Consider the following 18126-nt stretch of genomic DNA (forward strand, 5'->3'; position numbering starts at 1 on the left):
TTACTGGATTAATTCCGGGGGCTGCACAGTGGCGCAGTTGGTAGAGCTGTTGCCTTGCAGCAAGAAGGCTCTGGGCTCAATTCCCTGCCCCGGTCTCTCTGCATGGAGTTTGCATGTTCTCCCTGTGCATGCGTGGGTTCTCTCCAGGTACTCCGGTTTCCTCCCACAGTCCAAAAACATGACTATCAGGTTAATTGGCCTCTCCAAAATTGTCCCTAGGTGTGAGTGTGTGTATGCATGGTTGTTTGTCTCTGTGTTGCCCTGTGACAGACTGGCGACCTGTCCAGGGTGTACCCCGCCTCTTGCCCGGAACGATAGCTGGAGATGGGCACCAGCAACCCTCCTGACCCCACCAAGGGACAAGGGTGCAAAGAAAATGGATGGATTTATTCCTGGAATTTACAAGGTACTTTCCAAAAACTTAAAGGTTCTTTTTTTTTTTTTTTACTTGAAAATAACCACTAAGTTACGTTCCTGTAACTTAGTGGTTATTTTCCCAGAACTTAGATGTTTCTTTCAGGGGCTCATCAATACTTTCATGGATGTTACTGATTACTTTCACAGAGCCAACCAGACGCTTTTCTAAAACTTACAATGTATTTTAAAAATGAATTTCCTGGAACCCATTGATTACTAAAGTTCTGGGAAGTACTCTATACAGTCCAAGAAAATACCTGGTCATTTCTGGTAAAGTAATCAGTCAACTGAATAACCGTACGTGACAAATAACCTCTAAGTTTGAGAAAAGTATCTGGTAGGTTCCAGGACAGTAATAAGTCTTCTGAAAGTTTCAAGTTCTGAAAGTAAGTTTTGAAATGTATCAAGTGTGTTCCCTAAACATTTTCTGTAAGTTCTGGAATGGAAACCTCCAAGTTCAGGGAAAGTACGGGACGCATTATGTAATGCTACCCTTTTTTATTTTCAAGTTCAAGGTTATATGTGCAACGTGCAAACATTTTTGAGCTGTCTGAAAAGAGCCTGAAACAAAAATCCACAAATATAATATTCCCTTTGAGCTTAAATTCTTACATTTCCTCTTCGAATGCAAAACTTTGAGAAACTTAATGGCACCCATCCGGAAGACATTAGTGCATCCTAATGCTTCGTATCAGGCCACCTTTCAGCTTCTCCCCCCAGATCTCGACGGAACGGTGCATTACCCTGGCGTCACAGATTTGATGATTAAAGAAGCTGTTCCTTATTGTTTCTGGCTGCAGGAGCCAGATGTGAAGTATTGACTTACGGAACAAAGTGATCGAGCAAAAGAGCAGAGTTTCTTTCCTCCCTGTTTGCCTTTTTTTTTTTTTTTAATTCCTTTCATGTTTATAGTAGTTCTATAATGCTATCCTGAGAGCTCCGCATCGCATCTTTATGCGAAATTGTAAAACATTTTAATGCTGTTTATGGAGATAAGAGCACAGTGTCTCGTTCTGGAGAAAAACAAGCGCAAACTCGACCCAGCCTGACACATTGTGAAAACACACATATATCATCCATTTATAATCCTTCCTGTCTTAATCAAATGATTACCCCATGCCACGAGAATTCAGGGTTCAGCACTAATTGGTAGGTTAGGTTTCTGTTGGCCCAGGTGCCGCATACCCTGCATGCTTACCTTCGCAACTGTTGAGCGGCCTTGCGTGTGCATGAGCGCAGTGGTCTTTAAAACACCGACAATTAAACTGTTTGGATTCGGCGAATATATGCAGTCTCACCACAAAACATGCCGCAACACCTTTTTTATTCGCTGGGATTCGACTGTATGTCAAAGAGGTAATTGCAACCTGATATATTATTTGCAGCAGGACTATCATTTGGAGTGGAGATGAAAGTTGTGTCATGCTGAGACTTTTTAGGACAACATTTCAGTACTGAAAATAATCATGGATTAGGATGTTTTAAAAGCTACTGGATGGAGGCTCGGGGCTTCAACACACACATGTCAGGTGGATAATTAATCAACTTTATGATTCACCAAGCTTTCAACGGCCACTTTTTCTTTTCAAAAATAAAGAAATCGGCAGGGAAAATAACTTAGCGGCCAAACGGTAACAATATATGGCCAGAGAACCTTCAAACTCTGGAAGTAAATTGCAATTAACACCTGGTTCCGACATAAACAGAGCATTTGAAGCAGTGGCGCAACTACATATTATTCAGGTGGATGCAAAAACAGAAATCGGCGCCCCCCCCCCCCCCCCCCCAAAGGAAGGTACGTAAGGGTGAATAAAAAACATACAGTAGCTCTACGCAACCCCCCACCCCCCGAAACGAAGAAACGTGAAAGGTAAAACTCGCTACATTTACATTTACATGTGCGCGAGGTGATGGAACGTAAGGGCGCGGTGAAGTGTATGCGAAGGCATCATCGGGGCGCCGCCCCCTCCACACGGGGTTTTGACGCCCCCTCTGGTGCAGCGCCCCTATGCATTGCATGCGCTGCATACCCACTTTTTACGCCACTGATTTGAAGTTATGCCCATCTAAATCAGAAATACACTTTGGAAAATGGCATGTTGTCTGAAACTGCAATATTAATGTCAGTTAATAAACATTCTCTTCAAATGTTCTTTTTTTCATGTGTACCAGTGAAAATGAACAGCAGCAGCAACATGTTTTATCTTAGTTTCTAAAGGGAAGTGAGCCAGAAGGAATGAGGGGGGCATTTGACTGCAGCTGCTGAAGTTTCTTAACTTCCCTGAATCCACTACATGTGTAGCCCTGAAGTTACTTTTTACAGCCAGAAGACGTACTGTTGTGAGAAAACTAACCGTAGACAAACTTTAAATGATGAGACGTGTCCAAAAATAATGTTTTTACAGCTTCAAACCTGCCGTGAAGCAAAAGCTCATGAATAAAAACATGGACAGCTCTGTGGAAAGCAGACTTTCAGCTGCTTCCATCCACTACTATTATGTTATTCAGTCGTTGCAGTTTGCTTATGCAAAGTGTTCTGGTGTTAGAAGGGAGTGCTCAAAACAAACAGGTACGTCAGAGAAATAATACTGGTCAGAACTGGTGCAGAAACTGCAACACCTGTTAAGATTTTAAAATTACAATTTTGTCACAAAAAGTGACAAAAATGCCACAAAGTACTTTTAGGGATAAGGTAAGCTTACTTGCTTTTTTTCTTTTATTCATGCTTTTTGGATATCTCACTGTTGAAGACATGGATAATAATGAATATACTAGCATCAGCTATGATCCCTTTTAAAAAAGTGTTGTGTTGCTTAAAATAATACAAAATAAATACTAAGTAAAAGAGTTTATTCTTGAATAATTATCAGTGACAGCATTTTTAAAATTGACAATAATTTATAAGGAACAAAATACATTTAATAAAAATACATTAAGAGAAAAAGTTAATTTAAAGATAAATTGACACAGTTGTGTAAATATGTCTTAAAACTTTCCTAATTCTTTAAATAAACTGATCTGAGAGGTTTTTATGTGGACAAATGCTGGCACAGAATATTTTCCACATTCCTTTAAGATAAACTGCTGCTGTGCTTCTGCAGTGATTTTCTGCAAGTGCTAAAAAAAATAAAAAAATAGACATGTTAACAAATACATTTAAATTCAAAGGAGCAAAAACAGCTCTTCTGTTGAATCAGCAGCTTGCAACAACATCTAAAACAAGGCAGCTGCCAAACATTTGTCCCCTCTTCTGTGCATAGATTATGGGTGCAGCCCTAAAATACGTGTTAAAGAGTCTTGCAGCGGGAGAGACACTTAGTTTCGACGCTGTGAAGTCAAGGTGCGATGCGTCACATCAGCTGTCCGCCTCGGTGTTTTCCCCTTTGCAGGCGTCAGGAAAAGCGGAGCGTTTCCTCCGTGAAAACTTCAGACACAGAAGGTCTCCTACTTCGTTCATCTGTTGCAGCACCTGAAGAAAACAAGGTTTCAGAACATTTACTGAACCTTTATTCACAGTTTGAGGCACTGTCGGCGGATTTCTCTGTGTGTTTACCTCGTCCAGCATCTCTCTGGTGTGCGAAGCGGACAAACAGAAACGAGCTCGGGCCTCTGTGATCGGGGTAGCGGGAAAGCCAACCACTACAACTCCTATTTTCCTCTTCAGCATTTCACGAGCAAAGGCCCTAGGTAGCAATAAAAATAAGTGGTAACCGTTTAGGTATTAATATCAATAATACCAGTTTCATGATATACTGGTATGTAGAGATGCATCACATAGAAGAAATGCATGTGCAAAGAGCAGTTTCACATTCACGACACGCTAGAGCTGCACAATGAATCACAAGTCGTTGCTGAAATGTACTTACTATGAAGATCACAAAGAACTGTCTGCACATCAAAAGGTGTTAAGTAATTATTGAAGCAGCAGACAGTTTTCACGTTTAATCTTTGCTTTAGATTAAATGTTGAACTCTGTGAATAACCAAATTATGTTAGGTGTGTAGGTGAGAGTTTAGGCGTACTTACACCACTTTGCCTGGCATGTAGAGCAGCACTGGAACCACAGGAGAGTCATCACCGCCATAGATGATGAAGCCCATATCCTTCAGCTTGGCCCTGAAGTATCTGGTGTTTTCTGCCAACTGGCGGATCCGTCTGATGCCTCCAATTAAAACAAGGACATCACCAGATGTACATGAGTAATGCAACAACTCACTGATTTTTATTTTTTTTTCCCTGAATACTTCCAATTTCCCGAGTGGGAAAGAGCGTTAAGTGTGTCTTCCTTGCAGTGGCATCTGCCCCAAAGTTCTGCAGCTCCAAGGAAAAACACAAGGAAGGAAGAAACAAACAGACACGAAAATCAGATTGGACACAAAGAAGAAACAAACACGGAGGGAGTGGGACACGAGGACAGAAGGAAACAAGAGACAAATGAAGGAAGCTTGCAACAAAGGACAGTAAGGAAGGATAGGACTGAGGACTGATGGTAAAAATGATATAAATGAAGTACATAAAAATGAAATGAAAGAAAGGAATGACCCAAGTAAGAAAAAAGAAAGTGGCACAAGGAATAAGACAAGGAAGAGGGAGGAACTTGAGGGCTGGAGGGGGTGACGACACGATGAAGTATCAGAGAAAAGGAAGAGAAAGGTGTAAGGAACGATACAATTAGATGGTAGAATTGGGAAGAAAGTCTGAAAATATGAATATTTTTTCAGCACTTATTATTATTTTTATTATTTTTTCCACATTTATCCAGACATGGAAAACACTGAAATTGAGTTCCACACTGTTTTAGACTGTTTGTGAACCCTCTACCCTTCCCCTTAAATTTGTCCATGATCACAACTGGGCTGCAGCAGCAGCAGCAGCAGCAGATGGTTCAGTTTTGTCTGCCTGACAGCAGGGTTTACACACACGCTTGTTGCCAGAATGAGGGCTCACAAATTAGTTATGATGGATTTCGCACAAAATTATTGACTGCCAGTGGAGCTTAGCCATGACTGAGACTGAATCTAAACAATGCGTAAGTATCACATGCACAGGATTTCAAGATGACTATATTAGAAATCACATCAAAGGAAGCAGAGGCGGTCTGCTCTGCTGACCCCCTCCCTGTGTTCCTGAACAATGTGAATCGCTGGGGAGCCTGCTGCTCCGTGGCTGCAGCGGGGCTTGGCATGAGCCGGCCTTGGATCCCAGCTCTGTTTCCCTCAGATTACCTGGGAACAGATTGGCAGTTCTTTCAAAGAGATGTAAGAGAGCACTTTAAATCCCCTTATCTCAGCAAAACAAGAGAGAAAGAGAGAGGGGTGGAGAGGAGAGAGAGAGAGAAAACATAGCGTTCGGACATCTGCCAAAAAGCACGGGCCCCATTTTGTAAATTGCTCCTCTCTGGTAAGATAGAGGCCGGGGAGGTCAAAAGCCTGCTGCAAGACACAGAAATCATATAAGAACATATGACTGAAGCGAAACCTAACAGGAAAAGGAAAGATGAAGAAGAAGGAGTAGGAACTACTGGAGGTGTTTCATTGTATGTTGGACCAGGCCCGGCGGCACGGGTGGGCATTTCCCACCCACAGAGTCACATATGCCCCCCCGGACTGGAAGTTGTTTTTTATCTTTACCTCGAAGTGGCCAACTTTCTGTTACTCTCAAGTCGATTTGATACAGTCGGGGCTTCTGCACTTCCATGTGCTCTCTGTCAGTTTTTTCAGCCGTTATCCATTGTTAACAAGTCGTGACGTGTTTTTCCAACGCCGCCTTTAAACACAACATGAGAGATGCTCGCGCTGGGTTTACCCCTGTGCGGCAGTGATGGAAACATGCTGTGCAGAGCTTCGCAGGTTTGTGTTACAATCATGGAAGCAAACCAGCAAAACACAAAGAACTTTGCACAGTTACCCCCCCCCCCCCCCCTCCAAAAAAACTAACCAACTGAGTTGAATAATGGTGTTGGATGCAGGTAATGTTAGCTAAAAGATGACTAGCTAATACCAATACAGCATGTTAAGCTGGTTAACAAGTATCCTGATGTTATCTATGTTCAAAAGTGTGTAGTACTGGTTACTGCACTGTACCTTTTTCTTTTACTTGAGTAATATTATTATTGATACGTAGATTCATTTTGCCTTCACCCCCCCCCCCCAAATAAGCCAATGTCCCCCTGCTAAACTGGTCTGGATTCGGGGCTGTGTTGGACGCTGGAGCTGCAGCGCTGCGCTCCCTCCCCTCAATAAGACAGGTCAAGACTGATTTCTCCACAACAGCTACGTCAGAGGCAAGGCATGTCTGATTCAGAGCCAGATAAAAGTTGCTCATCTTTGTATGAACCCACAGTATACCTCAACCACAGCTTACTCGGCTGTTGTTGCTAAAGCGATTAGCCCATTACAGCACTCTGTCTTCTTTGTTTTGATGTCCCACACAGTTTACGTCACGACTACCTATTTCCCCTACAAGGCACATGTTTAAGGCCCTTTAAATGTCACTCATTTACCATTACTGTCAGTGTTTCTTCCTTTTAATGCCTCTTCAGGAGAACATCTACACAGAAGGTACTTACTTTAACTAGTCTCTTCCCTGTTCTTGTGTCTATTTCAATTGAGGCAGCAACGTTTCAGAATTCATCACAACACTTAAATGAAAATGCTCATAGACTGCATGATCCCTCATTCCCTGCCACGGCAGACCCGTGTAATTGCTTCCACATTTTCTGACAAAGCAGCTGTTAGTGTTTTCCTGCAGGTCCAACTCCTAATGCTAACGCTGATAGTGACCTCCAGATCTGGCTTGCTGTTTTTCTGCACAGAAAAACGCATAATTGCAAATGAGAAAAAGGAGAAGTGAGATCCATGTGGACAGCTGCGAGGGCCCCCAAAAAGCTAAACTTTTACTAATATACTTTTCTTTCGGTAATATGCAAATTCACAACTAAATTACACAATCGTATGTATCTAGACTCTTCTTTCCCTCTAAGATTTGCTGAATAAATATCAACCAATATTGATGAAAGGTTTGCATTTACAGTTCCTTACAAAAAAAAAAAAAAAAAAAAAAAAACATGACTCATTCTCCACGTTACAGCCAAAAAACTTCAATGTTTTTTATTAGGATTGTCAACCACAGACCGACTCAAAAATAACGTAAAATTGACAAATGGAAGGAAAAGTATGGCTTTAAAATGTTTTTAGACGAAAACCTATAAAGTTTGTCATGCATGTGTGGTCACTATTCTTAAATCCAGCTGCTCTGTGAAGGTCTTAGAGGTTTGTTTGAGAACATTAGATAATAAACAGCTTCATTAAGAACAGGGAACACAGCAGACAGAAAGCTGAGGAGATATTTAAAACATGGCTAGATTACAAAACAATATCCCCGAGCTTTGAGCACCTCATGGAGCATGGTTTAAAGCCATTTGAAAAAGAAACAGCAAAGCACAACCGAAAACTTGTTCAAGTGTGATAACCTGCTGACAGGGCAACTATTAGTTGTGCATACTATATGTTTTGTCCTCATGGCAATGTGACAATAACAAAGTTACATTTGAAGGGAAGCCAAACAAGTATTGTAGTTTTCATATGAAAGAGAAAGAGCTAGGATGTAGAAGTCTGACACCACAGAACCCTAAGCACACCTAATTCTCGTGGTAAAGCACGGTGATGGCAGCAGCACCTGTGCTGTTTGTCAGAAGAGACAGGAAGGCTGACCAGAGATAAAGGGAATGTGGAGGGAGCTAAACCCAGAGTGATCCCGGAAGAAAACCTGCTAGAGGCTGTAAAACAGTTGAGACTGGGTGTAGATTCACCTCCAAGCAGGACAATATCCCCAAATGTACAGCCAGATGTACAACAGAATGGTTTAGAGTGACATATTTTAACATGTTAGAAAGGCCTATAAGCCTAAAATCCTATTTCTTATAGTCAAAGTCCGAACCTAAATCCTATTGCAAATCTTTATGTAGACCTGACAACTGATGTTCGGAGATGTTCTCCATCCAATCTGTCTGAGCTTGAGCTGTTTTCAAAGAAGAATGACGTAAAAAAAAATAAAAAATAAAAATAAAAATAAAAAATCATACTTTAAAACCATTTCCTTCCAATTTAGTATGTGCTACTCTGTGTTGATCTTGGACACAAAGCCTCAGCGAAAAACATTAAAGTTTATAGTCTCAACATAAATGTGAAAAATTCCAAGAAATGTGAATGCTTTTTTTTTTTTTTTTTTTGTAAGGAACTGATTCTTTCTTCTGGGGGTCTGTGGATATGATTCACTGGTAAAGAAAGCGCTAATACTCTTATATGCTTACCTTCTGTGGTTCCGTCTTTTCCCATGATGCACTTCATGGCACGCATGACCTGCTCTGTTATTGCAGGGGACATGGCTGAGGCGTATACTGCACTGTGAGAATGGCTGCGCAGGTACTCCACCAGCTCCTGCAATGGCACACAAGCAATCACATTTTAGCACTAGGAAAAGTGTGTATTTCAGTCCCAAATACACACATAAACTTTCAATTTTGGAGTCAGATTGCTTGTAGTTCTACCTTTTAGCCACCAGAGAGCGCTCAAATCTACTCAACATCTGAAAAGTGATTAAAATACCTCAGATCCTTCCTTTGTCACTAGGAGGAACTTGGCACCTACTCTAACACGGCTCTGGAGCCTTTCCCCCTCGCCAGCTCCTAAACTGAGAAGGAACCGATGACAAAATGAGCCTGAATGAGGATTGTCAGGCTCATTATTCTGAAATGTCAGCAGGAGATTAATTCTGCCAGTGGCTGACAGGGGAAGAAGCAGAATTTCAGGGAACTGATTCGGTTGAGGCTCCTGGAGCGAGGAGAGGTTGGGTGCGGGCCTGCAGCCGTGACGGGCCCCTGCTCGGCGGCTGCGAGGTGATGACACACAGCCGGAGATGATGTCTGGCCACCATTTCCACTCACCACCATCTGTCCCCACTGGGCGGCAGCGGCGGTGGCGGCTGAGGTTTCCTCACACACACATGGAGGGACGGGGGATTTCAGTGGAACTGTTCAAACGAAGGATAGGAGCTCTGGAACAACCTGACATCTGTTTTTGTTTAAGGGAGGAGATTTTCACAGCTTTGTGGTCCCACAGGATTTCAGCGCAACCAAGATAAGCCAGTTAGGAGAACATGTCTGAAATCCATCTCATGCCTGGGGGCACGCAGTGACAACTCGGGGTGTTTCCGAAGCCACACGGCGGTCACAGTAATGGTGTGGCATACTTATTCATAAAACCACAGAGTGGGAACATTGCCAGAGCTCCTTGTGCACGTGCAGCGACTTTTCAGCCACTTTAAACCGCTTCAATGTCCATAACTGAGCCAGTCGTCACAGTCATGCTAAATCTATCACTTATTAATAAAATAAATGTAATTCCTATTATCCTTTAAACTCCACCTTAATAAAAAAAAAATATATATTTTAATATTCGTGGTTAATATTTATAGGAAATATAATATTTCTGTATTTACCAGCTCAGTTTACTAAAAGTTATGGAAGAAAATCGCGTGTAAGAGGAGTCTATGCTTGCTCAGTATTAATATTAGTTATTATAGACCCTCATGAATTACATCCATTCATTTTCTATACTTGCTTGTCCTTGCAGGGTCACGGGTGCCTATTTGTTTGTTTTTAATTTATTAGTGTCCTCATTAGTTTTTACCAAAGTGGTTACTAACCTTTCTGGGGTCCAAGTGATAAAATACAAAAACATACATATGATATGCACAAGGTTAGTCACACATCACATTTTACAAATTACATACAGGAACCTGGTTTAAATAAATACGAGTCTGGTGTGCTTTTAAAAGAATGTGCGCTTTTTAAATCTGATGTTTCTAGGAAATTTATTCATTTCTGAATTGCTCTGTAGATAACATATTTTTCTAAACACGTTTTTCTCAGCACACTTTACAATTAATTTAGGCTCACAAGAGCATCTGGTAAAAATGATTCTGTATCTGATCTGGATAAATACACAAAACGATTCATCTCTAGCAGTGATTGAATGAGGGTCGGGGTAAACCCTGGAATGGTCGCCAGTTTATCACGGGGCGACATGGAGATAAAAAGGACAAATATGCACACACTCACTCCCACCTAAGAACAATTTAGAGAATCAATTGCTCTCACATTTATTTATTTTTTGGACTGTAGGAGGACGTACAAGGAGAACGTGGGATACAAACCCAACTGCATCACAGTGCAGCCCTCCATAAACGACTCTCACCCCTGCAGTATTTACTAAATGAGGATTTGAATGGAAAGGGAGTTCTTTTCTAAAACAACTGAGTTGCAGGGTTGGTTTTGATGGCTTTTCTCATGAAAACTACATGCAGTGCTATATTTGTCTGATATTAAAATTAATTTCATGTTCTAAACCATTTCAGTGTGACAAAAAAAGCCCTGCGTATTTAGCGACTTCTCCTTTTTGAGTACGGATCAGGTTTTGCCTAAAGGGTAATTGAACAATGCTTTGTGAACACACTGTTGAAGTGAATTATAAGGAGCTTGGGGAGTATTTATTTTTGGTTCTCTCATAAAACAGCTAAAAGATGACTGTTTTCCAGAACACATGTGCAGAGCCTTTTCTTGGTCAACCCGTATCCACTTAACACAGGATTTGGGGCACTTCACCACAACAACAAATATGCTTTCTCTCTCTTTTCCTGCCTTTTTCCCTTTCAAGAGTTTACAACAGCCAGCTGTCAAACCAGGCAGCACGTTCATACTTCAAACATCATCATGCTTGTTAAAAATCATCCTGTTAAATCTGGAGCACAGTTCCGATGCGTGCCACAAGAAGGGGCTGGCCCTCTGCCAGCTTTACCTTCTTATTAAGGCAGAGCAGGACTGAGCTAACATAAGGCAGGGAAAGGAAGTGTCCACTTTTAAGAGCTTAATTCCAACAACAAGCCTGTTTCCTTGCTTTCTAATCAACAGCCTCGAAACCACTGTGGTTATGTACTAAAGTGTACTTTTTAATAGAGTAAAAGCAGATTAAAAAGGCCCTGAGCTGGAGCTTATTGAACATTTGTTGAACACATGAGGCCCACAAAAAAAAGTCGTCGTTATGGAGTTTGTATTATTCACTCCCATCTGTTTTGAATACCTGCTGCAGATAATTCTTAAAAATTCTATATAACTTACACGACTTGCTTCATCACTTCGTCAGGCTTTGTTTGAAGCCAGATTAGTGGTGTTAAATAAATTCAAGAAAGTGTCGGCTAAGCTATCTGATTCCCCGTAATGAGAACCAATGGCTATTGGAATTGTTTCAGTGTGATTAATCTCATCTACATCGTAAAATCTATCCTGACCCTATTTGCGTCCAAATGGATTAGCAACCAGGCTAATTTCTGCTTGAGTGAATAATAGCATGTTTACTGCACCGTTTCCAAGCTCTCTCGTTTTCATAGGTGGGCCATAAACAGCTGAAGCGGTGAGGACGGGATGAAACGAGCAGAGGAAGGAGGAACAGAGCTCAACAGTAACCTTTCTTCCTGCGATGTAGCCTCCAGCTGCCCCGAAGCTCTTCGTGAACGTCCCCATCATCACGTCCACATCAGCCGGGTTCACATTAAACAGCTCGGTGACTCCCCTCCCCGAAGGCCCCACCGCGCCAATGCTGTGGGCTTCATCCAGGTACAAATAGGCTTTATACTTCTTCTTCAGGGCGATGATTTCAGGCAGCCGCACAACTGAGCCCTCCATGCTGATAGGAGAGATTCACAGAAAGAGGAAACAAAAATTCAAGCAGATGTAAGCTTTAGAAACCAAATAATTAGTTCTGGGGGCGGGGGGGATAAAACCCAACTGGACTCTGAAGTCTTATATTAGAGTTCAGTTGAAATGTTTGCATACACTCAAGTATGTAATATTAACTGGTGGTATGTAAGGATGCATTCAGACCATTTATTATTCCGTGTGAAGTTTTAAATTACTCTTTAAATATATATATATATATATATATTATTATTTTTTTTTTATACCTATATTCTTTTAAATATGAACCCCAGGGGCAATTCATGTTTTGCAACTGTACCCCAATATATGAGCATGAAAAGAATATGAAAATAACAGCAAAACAGACATAACATACATTATAATAATATACATAAGTCAACATTGTAATTCACATAGTTTAATTATGCAGAGATTATTTAATCTCAGAGATTATTTAAAAACACATGCAAGCCAATTTGCACAGATTCCCCATAGAGAGGAGCTGTAGAGTCCTCCGTACCACCGGTAGGAATGACTTCCTGTGGCGCTCTGTAGCAAATTTTGGTGGAATCAGTCTTCCACTAAATGTGCTCCTGTGTTTCGCCAGTGTGTCGTGGAGTGGGTGCAAGGCGTTGTCCAAAATGGCACGCAGCTTCGACAGCATCCTCCTCTGTGTCACTGCCATCAGAGAGTCCAACTCCACTCCCACCACATCACTGGCCTTACGGACCAGTGAGTTGAGCCTGTTGGCATCTGCTGCCCTCAGCCTGTTGCCCCAGCAGGCCACAGCAAAAAGGCCACAACAGTCTCATAAAAAAAAAAAAACTGAGCCTCAGAAAACAGAGATATTTCACACATAAACCCTCAAAAGTATTTGGTGAAATCTCCCATCATCAAGGTTCTGCTGATGTTTTTGGATGATTATTTGGCTACTCTTTTTGTCAGAAGTGGTAAAATTGTTGGTATCCATGGCCCCAGCTCTGATTTTTGATGCCAGTCTATGAATTTCCAACAGGTTTGAGGCTGGCTTTTTAGAAATGCCATATGGTTAGTTCAAACCTAGTACGGATGTGTGTTAGGGATCTTCATCTTGGTGGAGCATCTATGTGTCTCTGAGTATCAGTCTGACCCAAAATGTCATCCTCAGACGACAGGAAAACGTTTCAGATGTTCAAGAACAACCCAGAAATGACCAGAACTCAAGCAGATATAACTTGGAAGCAACTGGAACACCAGTGTCACTATCCATAGTAAAACCAGTTTTGTGATTTATCAGCTCATCACCGTCCACTGAGAAGGAAAAGTCTCCTGCTCCAAAACGGATAAATACTTTAATTACTGTTATCTCAATAAATTCCACCAAATATGGGATTGGCCATCCTCTACTTGGACAAAAGTCGGCCTTTCAAGAGGTCAATGATCTCCAACAGCCATCATAACTGGTTTTGTCCTGGAAGTTCCTGGAATAGCCTCAATTTCAAGCAAACCGACAGTTTATGGTGGACTATGCTTAAATTCCAGGTTCTAACCACCAAACCAAACAATTTAACTGAACTACACCATTTATAAAGAGAAGAATCGTAAAATATTCAGCCAGAACTAAACCAGAAGCTTATTGTTGGCAGCTGTCATTTCTTTCTAAGCTAACTTTATTTAAGTATTTGAAGGGAGGCGGGGGATTGTATATATAATTAAGAATGTTAGTAAAATCTGACCAGTTGGGGATTAGAATAAATGTTTTGAATTGTATGATCAAGCCATCTGGGAAAAAGAACGGCTCTAATAAGTCCTTAAAACATCCAGATTAATAAGATGCTCATGCCCATGATGAGTGGATGGAAACATTTGAGGAGACGTGTATGCAGCTTGACTTTCTACGGTTTCTCAAGAATCTTTCTCCTGGCATTTTTACTCTTTCCTATCATCTTTTTCCCCACTTCTTCCTCCCCTCTGATGGAAACCTTTTAAAGCTACAAATAGACAGAATAAGTAATTATGTAGCTGGGGAATTGTAAAAATCCTTGACCTGCCATACTTTCTTTGGCTGAGCCTGCAGCCCAAATGATAGAAGACAGAGCTGAACCAGGAGCGTTGTGGACATCAAAGGCGAGACAGGGATAGAGCTAAAGTCTCCTTATCCAGGCCTTTTGATGTTCCAGGGAGGTGAAAGATGGAGCTCTAGTTCCTTCAGAGCCGTACGAAGGACAGCGTTTTGCTCTCGTGTAACTCACACTGTACACATTGATCGAGGCGGCGTAATAAAGTGAACATAAATTGAGTCTTTTGGGGGGATGGACTGCTTCCTTATTTTAGGTTTTTCACTTTGTTTGCAAAAAAAAAAAAAAGAATGCGAAGGATGCTGACAGATAAGGGCAACATGAGGCAAAAATGAGAAAATACTGTCAGTAATAAACAGCTGGAGCTGGGGGCTCAGCCAAGTCAATCTCAGTGGCTCCATTTGGCCTTGAATTGGAGGTAATGAGCAGATGGAGAGGGTCACTAAGACTTGGGATAGCTCACCGCCAGGAGAGACACACAATACCTTTTCCCCTTTTTCCCGGTAATCACACCCTACCCAGCCGCACACACACACTCCCATCCACCTGCCAGCACACATTCAATCAATTATTCAAACAGCAGGAAGGGAGGCAACAGAGAAAGAGAGCATTCAGGGGCATCTTAGCACAGGCTCACCTCAGGTTACAAATAAAGATTTTTTTTACCAAAACCTGGGAGAGCAAAACTCTCGCCTGCAAAAAATGTAAATTAGAAACCATCGGACTCAAGAAATGTCTTTTAGTCATAATATATTGAAATAATACAGCACAACAATATCCTATGTAAGAACCTGAAGGCGGTTTAGTCGGAGCTGACCTGTAGATGCCCTCCACCATAATGAGGATCTTCTTCCAGGGTCTGTGGGTCCGAGGCTGCCCTGAGCAAACAGCCTCTCTTAGAAGCTTCTCCAGACTGTGCATGTCTAAAAGCACAAGCGCACACACACACACACACACACACACACACACACACCCCCACACACACACACACACGCAGGCAAAGAACAATTAAGACAAGGTAAATATAGAGAAAAAAAAAATTAGAATTACAAAATCTGCCCAATAAAGTATACAGTATCAGGACGGTTCATACAGTGCATAGCAAACGTATTCACACCCTTCTGGAGGCGGTGTGACTATCAGATGAGATTAAAACTGAACTTTTTACTCTGAAACTCTTCAAAACACACATTGTGACAGAACACTGCACATCCTGTGCTCACCACTCCCACTGTTAAACCTGTTAAAAAAACAACAACTCATGGCTGTAATTATGGTTAAAGGTTGTTTTGTCGAAGCTTCTACGTATTCCGTCCACGTAGAAGCCATTTAAAACCCATGCGTGATTCCTTCTAGTGCAACATGATGTGCCGCTTTATGTTTTTCTGTCACATAAAATCTTTATAAATTTACATTCAGGTTTGTGGTTGTAAGCTGTAGATTAGTTGTGGGGTGATGCTCTCGCGAGGCATACACCAGTAGATTCAAATAAAGCAATAATATGATTGTACGTTGCTGTATAGACCACTTCTAAAGTAGATTTATGAATACAAAGAGCATGGCTGTATGACAGAAACAAATTCAACAAACCATCCATCTGTTATCCAGGTCACAGTGGGGCTGGTGTATATTTCCATGGAGCAAGACTCGGGGTACACACCGAAACATTCCTATCAACTAATAGGATACCTCCAGATGTGAGGTATCTGTCATAATTACACACATATAAAAGCATGCTAGGAAAAACGTTTCTATGAGTTAATATAAATCGTGACAGAAATTTTTGCTCATCATGGGAGTGATTTCTCAAAACGTCCTTTTTCCATATGGGGGTGATGTCACAATCTCCTGTGACTGTCCAGCAGATGGCAGTATCGACCAGGTGTGATTCTCCTGAATTTTTGTATTTAAAATCTAACTTCAGCCCAGCCATGAGCTGCAGAAAAAAGCCCCTGCCACAGCCAACAGTCTGTCCAGATGATCGATATTACTCCCTCCACGCAGACAGGTTCATTTAGGAGACAGCAGATGCTCTGCTGCTGCTGCTAATATCCCCTCCTGAAGCTCAACAGGACAGAATCCATCCGGCGCAACTCAAAAGGAGACCAGATTAGAGATTATTTTACGGTATCACTCTGATTCAGGATAAGCTCTGACCTGACATACGACATTGTGTGACTAGATGCTTATCTTCTTCTTTACAGAACATGCACACAAACAAGTAAACATCTGTACGTTGCTACAATAATACTTTACAGTAATCACTTTTGGTTTAAGCTACATTAAGCCAAACGGATCTAAAGCTTGCTTTTAATAAGCAAAGATCCACACGTGCAGCAAATCGCTAAGAAAAATAACAAAAAAATAAAACAGAGAAATGTCATCATGCTTTCCGATGCACAAACATGGACTGTACAAACCAGTTTCCCTCTATTGTTGGAGATCCGGTTCTGCCAAGATACAAATCATAAACATTTCAGCTGCTGTGAACATGCGATTGCACATTGCCAGGACTTGCACCAGCAACTAACACTGTAAAACCCATGGCTATATTTTTGTGACTTTCTAGCCATTTCAGAAGTAACTCAGCTAAATGAGGGCTTGAGCGTCCGCTGCTGAAGGTTTTTTGGGAAGAAGCGGTATACAGTTCAGGTGCCTGAGGCTTCTTTGCCTTTAGACAGGCCTCGGGGGGTCTGATTGGTGGAACTATAACTGGCTGAGCTTGCACCTGTCAGGATGCATTTGCTGCTAAAGGACTAGCCCATTTGAGGTGTTCTGCTGGTGGTGTTCCTGAGATAGATGGGATTCCAGTACACGGTTTTACGTAAAGTTTTTTTTTTCCAAAGAAAACAAACTTTACGTAAAACAACACAACTAAACAGATACAATGTCTTGCCAAATATTCAAACCCCAAAAATATTCAATGTGTTTCATATGTCAGACAAACACAAAGTAGCAGCTCAGCACAAAGTGGAAGAAAAATGATGCACGGCGAAAACATCAAAAGTGTGTGGTTTATTTTGTATTCAGCTCGTTTTACTCCTAACGAGCTTGCCCTCAGAGGTCACCTCATTAGTAATTAAGAGTCCACCTGTGTGCACGTTAATCTCGGCATAAATGCAGCTGGTCTGTGAAAGCCTCAGAGGTTCGTTAGACAACACAAGTGAACAAACAACATCATGAAGACAACGGAACACAGCTGACAGGTCAGGGGGGAAGCTGGGCAGAACTTTAAAGCAGAATGTCCAAAGCGTTGGACATCTAATAAAGCATTGTTGAATCTATAATGTGAAAATGGAAAAAAAGCATAGAACGGCTGGAACCCGACCAAGATATCGCCATGCACGCACAGTAACAGGCGGTCAGTTAGATCCAGGTTTGATCTTAGAAAGAGGGAAAGCGGGATGGCTACGGAGATTGTTAGGGAAGTTGAGACATGCAGAGACGAGGCTGATGATGGACAGAACGCTTCCAGGTGCTACATGCAATGTAAGGGAAACAGCAAACGTCTGGAAGAAGGTTCCCTGGTTGAGACCAAAACATTAAAATTTCATCTGCATCCAGCATGGGCATGTTTTTCTTCAGCAGGTACAGAGATGCTGCTCAAACTTAATAGGAGGAAGGATGGAGCTCAATACAGGGTAAAAAAACAAAACAAAACAAAGTATATTCATGTATTAGAATGACCTAGAGACTGAAAGGGCAAAACTTTGAGTATCTACTCGGGGGTCTGCAGAGTATTGACTCAGTTGGGGGTAAATATAAATGTGAATCACACTCTTTAGACTTTAATTTGCTAGAAAGTTTGAAAACCATGCATAATCCTGTGAAAACAATTTAGGGAACAGCAGAAAATAACCAAGAAGATGCAGTTTGCAGCGCTGCGAGGAGAAGCTCAAG

General features: G+C 41.6%; 1 protein-coding gene across 1 annotated transcript in view; it reads right to left on the bottom strand.

Annotated features, from left to right (window-relative positions):
• Nucleotides 1-3250: 3250 nt before the first annotated feature.
• Nucleotides 3251-18126, bottom strand: part of sptlc3 (serine palmitoyltransferase, long chain base subunit 3) — a 30836-nt gene continuing 15960 nt past the window's right edge. Inside the window, exons 7-12 of the mRNA XM_088012963.1 lie at nucleotides 15044-15149; nucleotides 11939-12158; nucleotides 8729-8855; nucleotides 4444-4579; nucleotides 3971-4100; nucleotides 3251-3886 (exon numbers count right to left, since the gene is read on the bottom strand). Coding sequence (XP_087869089.1) covers nucleotides 3773-3886; nucleotides 3971-4100; nucleotides 4444-4579; nucleotides 8729-8855; nucleotides 11939-12158; nucleotides 15044-15149 — 833 coding nt within the window. The 3' untranslated portion in view covers nucleotides 3251-3772. The remainder of the gene's footprint in view (nucleotides 3887-3970; nucleotides 4101-4443; nucleotides 4580-8728; nucleotides 8856-11938; nucleotides 12159-15043; nucleotides 15150-18126) is intronic.

The sequence above is a fragment of the Poecilia mexicana genome, unplaced genomic scaffold, assembly GCF_051168715.1.
Source record: "Poecilia mexicana isolate PSO_F unplaced genomic scaffold, ASM5116871v1 scaffold_15, whole genome shotgun sequence".
In the NCBI taxonomy this organism is placed as follows: Eukaryota; Metazoa; Chordata; class Actinopteri; order Cyprinodontiformes; family Poeciliidae; genus Poecilia; species Poecilia mexicana.